This window comes from Bombina bombina, chromosome 10 (genome assembly GCF_027579735.1).
Source record: "Bombina bombina isolate aBomBom1 chromosome 10, aBomBom1.pri, whole genome shotgun sequence".
Taxonomy (NCBI): domain Eukaryota; kingdom Metazoa; phylum Chordata; class Amphibia; order Anura; family Bombinatoridae; genus Bombina; species Bombina bombina.
The window spans coordinates 58955437-58966152 of NC_069508.1; the positions used below are offsets into that span (position 1 = coordinate 58955437).

Below are 10716 nucleotides of genomic sequence, written 5' to 3' on the forward strand. Positions count from 1 at the left end.
TAAAACTTTCAAATACTTGCATATATGCACATTTGCAATAAACTGAGTGGAAAACAATAACAACCCACCCCCCTTAACTACTATAGATTCTTTTTAATATATATATAAAAAAAATATATAACAAAAAACACGCACACTTCCCCCCCATAAACTTCAAAAGTGTAAGCTTACTACAAAATGAATATATAAAATGTAGTGGAGATAAAAAAAATTGCATACCTGATGAAAATGTGTCATTCATGAATATGATGTAGACTTGTGACAGTATGTACTAAGTGCCCATTACTAAAGCTTTTATACAAAAAAAGGTTGAAAAAGTGATGAAACATAAAATTAAGGGCCCAATGTTACATGTACTGAACCCAAAAAGGAGTAGTACTTTAAGAGTAAAAAAAATTAGAACAGAACAATTTAAAAGCACTGGCTTTTTTTTCTTTTGAATCAGTGGGAACATCATCACATACTGTTATAGATATAATTTGGGGATGATCAGTAAAATTGTTTAGCTAAAACCCACACCACAAAAAAGCTTGAACACTACATTAAAATAGCAGCCAGAGATAAGTAGAGTTTTATTCTCTTTATGGCCAAAGTGCTTCTTTACTCATACAGAGCATTTTGATTAACAGGGAGAAGGAACACAGAACAGTGACTGACAGGAAAGAAAGGTGGTGAGGAAAAAAAAAAAAAAAAAAGTATATATACACACATACTTTATTGATTATTCATTGGAAAGCTTTAAAAGGCACCCCTACCTACAGCTATTCCCCACTACCCGTCAAAATTCTGTTAATGTTGTATCGGCTCTGGATTGGCATATTAATTTGATGTAGTAAGTATTTTATCTTAGAAAATCAGTCTGTTAGTAACCTAAGGGCTCAATTTTATCAAGCTATTTTCTCCACTTTGACTGCAGTTTTGCACAAGCGAACCTGCAGTCCGAATTTACCAAGCAACAGTAAGACCATTGCTTCCCTGCCCTGTTAGGGGGAGAATTTCAATCTCACAGGTTTCTTCCAACCAGGGAGATTCACAGCTCCTGCCCATGTGTGATTGCAGGCAGTGTTTCACACAAGCGCACAGGAGCGCTTGTGTGCAATGGTAAATGCAAGCAGGGGATTGCTGCCCACCAGAGAAGCTGGGTTGACAGAACCAGCTCTAAGAATTTATGCCCCTTTATATAGGTTTGTATTTTTTTTGTCTGAACTAGAATAACTGATTTCACCCTTCATTGTGGGTAGAGGCAACATTAAAGGGACAGTCAACCATTGAATTGTTATTGTTTTAAAAGATAGATAATCCCTTTATTACTCATTCCCCAGTTTTGCATAACCAACACAGTTATATTAATGTACTTTTTACCTTTGTGATTACCTTGTATCTAGGAACCTTCTTCCAGCCCCCTGATCACATGACTGTGACTGTTTATTATCTATTGTCTTGCATTTAGCATTGTATTGTGCTAGATCTTAAATAACTTTCTGTGCCTGAACACAGTGTTATCTATATAGCCCACGTGTACTTTCTGTCTATTTGGGCTCGATTTATCAAACTTTGTTCAAGATCGCCATTCAGTTCTCCGTCAAGTACTCTGCATATCGCCATCCGATAGGCGCACATGTGCGCCATTATTTATCATAAAAGGGGTCGTATTTCTACGTTACTTTCCAAAGGCGAGATGTGGCGTGATATTGATAAATCTCGCCGTTATTCATATATTTGCGCCATATTTATTATTAAAAATGTCTTAAATTAAAGCGCATATGAGAAATAAATGTGAATTCTAATTGATTACTTTTTAATTTGTATTGTTCAGTTATCAATGTTACAAATTCGATGTGTGCTTTTCAATAAACACAAAATTTATTTATATTTACGATAATCGCTAACAATGTTTTAAAAATTTGAATATAATAATTGTGATCATATTATCACATTCTCTCACATATAAATCTTAAGTTAAATGGTAAGATTAAAATTTAATGTTGAAATAACACAATTTTTTGATATCTACTTTATGATTTGTTGTATCAATGTTTATATTATTTAAGAAAGCACATCAAGATCTCAATCAAAATTGTATTACAAATTATATCTTTTTATTAACTTTTGAACTACTTATCTAAACATGAGTTTCTGTATTTCAAAGATATAACCCAACTCTTTGATCTAACCCAACTCTTATATTTATATCCACCTCCCCCCTCAGCATTAATATTGGTTTTTTTAGATTAAATAAACACACACACACCTTTAAATAGTAAAATATATGTATTTATTGTAACCCAAAATAAAAGTTATTTTCATATCATAATATTTTTTTTTATTTAAAACTGAAAAGAAATTATTTTTTTCTTTATTGTTCCTAATTAAAAGGATTGATATTTTTCTCTTAAGTTTTGCACTTTTATGTATGTCCTCATCAAATTATTTTCAACTTCCAGCAGGGTATCCAAAATTTCTTTTTTGTTTATAGTTATTTCTTGCTCTTCAGCCACTATACCAATGAGAAATAGAAAAATAGTTATGTCATGACTTGAATACATTTCAGTAAAGTATTACAAGATCAATAGTGTTTTAACTAATGCTAACAAGAAACACAGACAAAAGACTAATCTCTTGTTAGAAGGTTTTATCTACACCTCTGTTGTTATTTAAAAGCATGTCATCTTGATAATACTGTGTACACGCACATGCATCTTTTGTTCCACACAAAAGATTGTTATGATACAAAAGAACTCACTCCAATCATAAAATTCCGTTACATTGGATGAATTAGATTGCATTTCTTCTTCCTGCTCAAGGTTCTGTCCTTCATCTTGAATAGCTGAAAGACATACATAATTATAACAGGAATACTTATGTAATAGAACAATGCTGATTTAAATCCATATCTCTTTTCAATATTTATTCACTAAAACAAAATTTCTATTTTAGTACAAATAATGACATAAAAGGAGTGACTGAATAGACATATGAACCTACATATATTATTGTCTTGTTGTTGCTCGCTATTTGGTGAATCTTGATTCATATTATTATTTTCCTCTTCAACAATTATATCTTCAATGGCATTTTGGTCTGTATCTTCTTCAATCATGTCTATAATTAATATGATTATAGTCATTAAATAGAATAATTTTATTTATTTGTAAGATATATGTTAATGAAATCTACCTTCATTGTCAGATTCATCATCAATGATGGGCATTGGCCTTCTGCGACGTTGTCGCCTCTTTTTTTTTTTGCCTTTTTGTAAAAATTTTGAACATATAAATGTTAATATCAATGATGAGTTATCTTAATATTATACATTTTAGTAACTATATTCATACCTGTTGTCATTATAGCCTCAGACTCCATAAAAACAGTCGGTAGTGGATCACAATCAGCTTCTGGACTGGATGGATTCCATTTTATTGGGCGCAGATAACGGGGCCTTTTTCTATTTTTGACTGTTAAAAATTGAAATACAATAGTATTTATATTGGTAATCGATTGCACAGTACAACATCAGACTGAAACAATTACATTGTTAATACTGTTTCACAAACCGCAATAAATATAAAATGTATCCAAAATTTGCAATTATATTTGTGCACAAAGTTCAAGATTATGTAAACAAAGTAACAACTAATGACAGATTACAATAGATTTAAAAAATTGATACACAACTATTACATAAATACTTACATTTCATAACATAGCTTCTTATTAGGGTCCTTAATTTAGATTGTCTCCGGATTAGATCATTATAACGCTTCAGGCACTGTTTTCTAGTCCTATTATGGCCAGACAGACGTCTGACCCGTCGCACCATCTCTGATAAAATTGGATTTCTTTTATCCTGTTCCAATGTGAATATCCCCTTCCTTTTTTTCGGAAAATACTTTTCCATTGTATAGGTGATAATCAGTAATTCACCAATGGAAAACTTCTTGGAACGATTCATCTTCAAATGTATGTATGTATCTCTCTAACCATAAAACTCCACCCAATAACGGAACTAATTGTTATTGTTAGTGCGCATTAAAATATACCCATTTTAAAAATGATTTATTTTTAATAGAAATAAGTAATCAAGTCGAAACTTCATTATTTATCAATATTAAAAAAAAAAAAAAAAAATAGTTACATCTTTTTGTATCAATATAGATTACATGTAAGTTGTTACAAAGTGCGCAATAACGTGCACTATATTTCTACAGTCGATAGAAGATAACTGGCAATTGTTACAATGCGCAATAACTGTGACGATATTTCTACAGTCGATACATTTGTTTTCCTAGGTTAAATTTATTTTTAGGGCTATGTTCGTTGTTACCCCAATTGATACATACAAATAGTTTCGAATTTTTAAAAATAATGTATATAAAAATAAAGACACATCAATTTGAAAAAAATACACATTTGACCAATAGGAATAAAGTAAATTCTAATTGTGCAATCAAATTACAGTTACTAAATTTATTTAAATTATTCAGTAATCTATTCATATAACGCCCCATTTCTGTAACGTTCTGGAACAAAAGTTGTTAGTGATAATTGTTCATTACTTTATTCTGACTTCGAACGAAGACACTATTCTTATTAGCGCCATTTTTTTATCTAAATTTGCGATGGCTACTGGACTAGCTGGAAAGACGAAAAGTGGCCGAAGTGTGATGTTTAGTCATCGACAGAACTGTATTCTAGTTGAAGTTGTCATCGAACATTACAATGTTATTATCGGATATCAAGCAAAATCTGTCAACCCTCAAAGAAAAAAGGCTATTTGGGAACAAATTAGTCGTGCTGTGTCAGCAGAGGGTAGTTTTCCGAAAGACGTCAGGGCCTGTCGGAAGCGGGTGAATGATATTCGTAAGAATATTAAAAGAAAAGTATGTAAGGAAAAGCAGTTATCAAAAGGAACTGGTGGAGGCCCCGCATATAGGGCTGAACTGCTTGACTACGAACAGATGCTGTATGCCAGGATGGGGGATGCTGTCGTGGTGGGACTTGATGTACCATCAGATACCATGGATTTTCGAGGTAAATATCTAATTGATTGCTATTAAACGAATAGTATAATATATTCTTAACTTATATTTCAAGATTCAGACAGAGCATACCCTGTTAATAATTTTTTTATATGAATATTTTTTATTTTTTTATTTTAATATGTATTGAACAAAGTTTGCTTGTAAGCTTGGAAGCAGGACCATTTTTGGATGAGTACCTGGATACAGCTTGTTAATTGGCTGGCTACATTTAAAAAGAAACCAATCAGCAAGCGCTAAACAGGTGTCACACCCAAAAATGGCCACGCTTCTAAACTTAGATTTTTGGTTTCGGAAATGAGATATAATCCAAAAAGAAGAAAATATAAAAATTTTATTAGTATTGAATTATAAAATTTTTTGGAAATTCAATGCTCTATCAGAATAATGAAATAATAATTTACACTATACTATTTCTTTAACATGTATTTTGTATATTCAGTTTCTCAATCTTTAATTTTAATTAAATTTTAATTTGTTTATATGTACTATAGAAGAACATGAACAGGCATTAGAAAATGAATTAGAAAATGCCCAGGTGGACCTACCATCCGAGTCTGAGTTGACTAGTGAACAACCCACAACATCTTCATGTGGTATACCATGCAGGGAAGAAACTACCAGTAAGTAAAAGTATATTACAAAAATGATAATATCATTTGTATTAATGAAAAGAATGGACAATGAAATGTAATTAATATGTATTACTACGTTTCTTACTTTTCACCATGAAAATTCTGTTTATGTGAAGATATTTAATTTAAAAACATATATATTAATCTCAATTTAATTTTGTTACAGGTGTCATGGGATTACTACAAACTATGCAGGATTCGTCAATTACATTATTTGATGGTAATTATTGCCTTTTTTTTTTTTTAAGTAATTTTAATAATTTTTTAAAATAATTATTTTTTACATTCATAGATGAAATAGAAATCACATTACAACCACTTGTAACTGACACAGTTTGTCAGGAGGATGATGATGATGAGACACAAATAGAGGGACAAACATTGACACAACTTGAAACACCACATGTAGAGGAATCAGAATGTGAAGAAGAGATTGAGGATGCAGAACAATGCCCGATAGATGAACCGGAGAGACCAAATGAGGTTGAAAGATTAACAGATATGGCATTGTCTTTCAGAAACGAACAAAATGAATTTTTTAAACAAATGATAGAATTGGAAAAACAAAGAAATAATATACTTCAAGAACAATTAACAGTGCAAAAGGAGTATTATCAGAAAAAGTTAGAGTTCTTGAATAGACGACATCCTGATTTATAATTGTATTCTCCATATATACCTTTAAGTTATGGGTTCTAAAATATTTAACGCACTTATAGCCTTTTCTAATGTTTATTAGAGTTCACTGTTTTGATGTTAATTTTTGTTGTTTAATAAAGTTTTTTATATTAATAAATAAAAAAAATTTATTCAAAGTAAATAACGAAACTTTTTTTTTTTCAAAATATTCATTTTTTATTCAAAAAGAGAAAAAGATATGTATAAATAACACAACACAACTTTGGTTATAAACTATATAAATTCTATTTTTAATAAAAAAAATTATGTATTTCTCTCTCTCTCTCTCTCTCTCTCTCTCTCTCTCTCTCTCTCTCTCTCTCTCTCTCTCTCTCTCTCTCTCTCTCTCTCTCTCTCTCTCTCTCTCTCTCTCTCTATATATATATATATATATATATATATATATATATATAATAAATAACACAACTCAACTTTGGTATCAAACTATGTAATTTCTCTTATATAAAAATAAATATAAATATATATATATATATATATATATATACAATTCTATCAATTTTAATTATTAAATTAAACCATGGTATTTGAATCCAATCTGAAAATTTCCTGAAAAAAAGAGAAAAGGTGTAATTAATTATATAGAACAAACAATATTAACATGTTAATACAAATTTATTAAGGAGACTTACATCTAAAAAATCGTTCAATAATTTCAAGACGATTTTGAACTCCAGCTCTTGTGGTATGTCTTGTGACAATTTCCTGAGGAACATAAACATCTTCTGGAACATCCTCCAGACACACCTCATCTATATTTAGTTGGGAAATAGCAATATTGTGCATTATGCATGACACCAGAATTATGTCATTACATTTCTCTGGGGAATATTGTAGATCACCACCAGAACGGTCCAACACCCGAAATCTCATTTTGAGTACCCCGAATGTACGCTCAATAGCACTCCTTGTCGACCTGTGAGATTCGTTGAACTTTATTTCTGATCGTGTATGAGGTATTGGTACAGGTGTCAAGAGCCAAGGCCTACAGGGGTACCCGCTGTCACCTTCAAAAATATAATACAATTACAAATTAGCGACATGTAACAACAGGTTTATGAGGTTAAAATATGACATTTTATAAATAAACATAAAACATTTTAATATTCACCTAATAGCCAACCGTGTGGCATCTCTCCACGTTCAAATGCTGCAAATAAAGCAGACTGCTTTAATATGTGATAATCGTGGCATGACCCTGGAAAACCTGATCTTACTGCCCAAAACCGAAGGTTAGAGTCACATACTGCTTGAACATTGAGAGAGTGGAAGTGTTTCCGATTTCGATATTGCTCCTCCCTTAAAGCTGGTGGTCTAATTGCAATATGTGTGCAATCAATTGCACCTAGGACATTTGGAATGCCGGCAACTTGATAAAAACCAGATTTTACTTGGTGCCATTCATGTACATTCCTTGGCACATATATAAATTTATTTAGATGCTTCAAAATCGCTTTTAAGACAGTCCTCAAATGTCTACAAAAAGAAGGCTGACTCATGCCAACCACTGCACTGGACACAGCCTGAAAAGAGCCAGTGGCTAGGAAATGCAAAACTGCCAATAACTTGAGCATTCCAGGTATTGCCCTTGTTCTTCTAGTCTGTGGCTCTAGATCATTCTGTATTAGAACATATAGATTTTGTATGCTCTCCCTGTTTAGGCGAAATCTTTTTTTTATCTGATAATCAGATAATGCCTGTAGTCCACAACGAGGTAGAAAAACTCGTGGAACTCTTTGCCGTCTACGTATTGGCAAAATCTGTTCATTTCTTTGATTTTCATGGCCCCTTGCTAAAGAAATTGCAGACAAAATCAGGAAATAATCCATCTTCTTGCGCTGAAAATATGGAGTAAATTAGATGTTCTCCTATCTCTTCATGGAGAACATTAGTAGTCGTATTAGGAGGAGAACTTTAGGCTCTCCAATGGCGCAAAATAATGATAAATATCGATTTTGGAGAGAAATAGGTCGTATTCTTGAATATACACCCTGAAAAGGGCGTTTTAAAGCTTTATTTAGCGCAAATGTGCGCCTAGGCGAGGGACATTGAAGGGCGAGAATTTTGCAGTCGTATTTGCACATTTTTAGGAGTATTTCTTAATGATAAATAGGAGATATATTACGACGGCGTGAATTAAGGCGCAAATTAAGGAGAATATGTTTGATAAATCGAGCCCTTTGTGTTGAAAAGAGATTTAAAAAGAATGTGATAAGAGGCAGCCCTCAAAGGCTTAGAAATTAGCATATGAGCCTACCTATGTTTAGTTTAAACTAAGAATACCAAGAGAAAAAAGCAAATTTGAGGATACAAGTAAATTGGAAAGTCAATTAAAATTAAAAGTCCTATCTGAATAATGAAAGTTTAATTTATACTTGACTGTCCCTTTAAGGAGAGATAAAATTTAAATCTGTTTTCTGGTGGAAATGGCCAAAAACAAAACATTGAATTTTAACCCAAGAGTCATGCAAAACTATGGAAAGCAGCAAGATGATCAAGGACTGCATAGCCTCTGGTAGTACAATATATAATTCTACTAGGGTCTTGCCATAGACTTACAACAAGCATAAACTAAATAAATAAGAATTGGGCCGAATATACTGGGCTTCTAGGTTAGACAGAGAAGTTATTCAAGTTGGAAGAAAAAGTCAAGACAAGATTTTTGTAAACATGGCCCTTTATCATGGATGGTCTTGATGACCTGCCAAGCATTGTAATAAACGCTAAATATAATGATGCATTAAATAGTGAAATACAAAAAGGGTCTTAAAGCAATACCTAAAAAAAGAAAATTCAAAACCTTCTTAAGATAACATTGGGCATAGTGTGCGGCTTTTTTCAGGTTGCTAGCTGTATTAAATATATATATTATATATATCTGATAGCTTTTCATTTGACACTTCCATGGTGTTATAAAAATAGAATTGTACATTTTAAAGCTTTGGTCTTCCAGTTCCATCTGAAATGTGTTAGCTATCTTTTTTCTTGCCACCAATATTAAGTTCTTTGTTCTGTAGATTGGCAAAGAGCTTTGGAATTATCAGAACAAAAATAGTTAATCGCCATCTGCAGGATTCGACTCCATTTTGTCCCAGTTAGAAGGAGAGAAGCATTCTTCTGTCTGAAGATCATTTGCAGTCAGTCCGATGTCAAGGACCTGAGGATTGGTTCTGGACTCTGCAAGTCTTGAAAATGCTTCATCCAGTCCATCATCTAATTCCCACACAATGTTATTGTTTTCTGTGGAGGCATCTTGTTGAAAAAGGTCTTCAAAATGATTGTCACTGGTATTAAATATATCTAGCTCTTTCACGCCATCTTCTAAATCCAGTAAGTTACTTGTAGCTCCTTTCAAGCTTGGGAGACTTGAGGAACCTTCAGATTGAGAGCTGCTGGCACCGTCACCATCTGAACCAGACTTCTCTCGCTTCTCTTTACTGTCTCGGGATACCTGCCAAAATTCAAATGCTACTTTGAACGCTTGAGCCACTGTTAGAGTAACTGCCTGGGCCATTTTCCTTTATGTGCAGAGATATGCGTGGCATTCTAAGGTTTCATTCTGCTGGCCCTGTGCGATGTAGGCAAAAACCTTGTCATGAAGTTTATCAGCTGTGCAATATGATATCCTGTAGATTGAAACATTTTCTATCATTTGGTTATTTCCACTGTCATAAATAATTATTCCTCTGGGTGACACTTTCAGTATAACTTTTTGCAGCTTTTTCCCACATGCCTTGGCAGTTGCAACAATTCTCTTCACTGCAGCTGCTGACAACTCTTCTCCTTTTGGCTGTTCAACCAAGGTCATGCCCAAGTATTTAAGATGAAATAGCATTCCTTCCAAAAGGGTTTCCCTGGTATCTGTCCAATTTTCCGGTAGTTTCTTGTGCTTGCCTCCTCCCCAGGTCTGCTTGGCAATACTCGGACTCCTAATGATGGCTCTCCCAGCAGACTTTAGTGCATCCATGCTTCCCCACTGCCTAGGACTTTCTGTTGCCAACTTTACCAACCTAGCAAACTTTTCTCCCCGCCCCTCCCTAGCTGAAGAGTCGATGGATGATGGTTCATATTTAGTTGATATGTTGATGTAGGGTGCATTGTGAAAAATTATACAAAAATCAACATAAACCCCCAGCAAATACGAGTTTGTCCCTTTAGTATGACATCCCAAACTGAATTAGTGATAGAAACAAGTGTGCAAACCAACAAAAAAAGAAGAACAAAGGGAATAACCCAATAGGGGGCGCTACTAAGAACGGTGTAGAATATATATGTAGGCCCACGTGACCATATATGGATGTTTCAGACAAACAATCAACAAAGTACTAATATAACATAGATACAAT

At 33.0% G+C, this 10716-nt stretch overlaps 1 protein-coding gene and 1 long non-coding RNA gene across 2 annotated transcripts; one reads left to right on the top strand and one right to left on the bottom strand.

Moving 5' to 3' along the window:
• Nucleotides 1-5588: 5588 nt before the first annotated feature.
• On the top strand, nt 5589-6042 carry LOC128641184 (uncharacterized). The gene is made up of 3 exons (XR_008399449.1): nt 5589-5662; nt 5841-5894; nt 5967-6042. It is a non-coding gene; the product is annotated as an uncharacterized LOC128641184 (long non-coding RNA).
• A 3321-nt stretch (nt 6043-9363) lies between these two features.
• On the bottom strand, nt 9364-10410 carry LOC128641145 (low density lipoprotein receptor adapter protein 1-A-like). The gene is given in 1 exon segment (XM_053693713.1): nt 9364-10410. A coding segment is annotated over 1 exon segment (912 nt). The 5' UTR covers nt 10338-10410; the 3' UTR covers nt 9364-9425.
• Nucleotides 10411-10716: the final 306 nt, after the last annotated feature.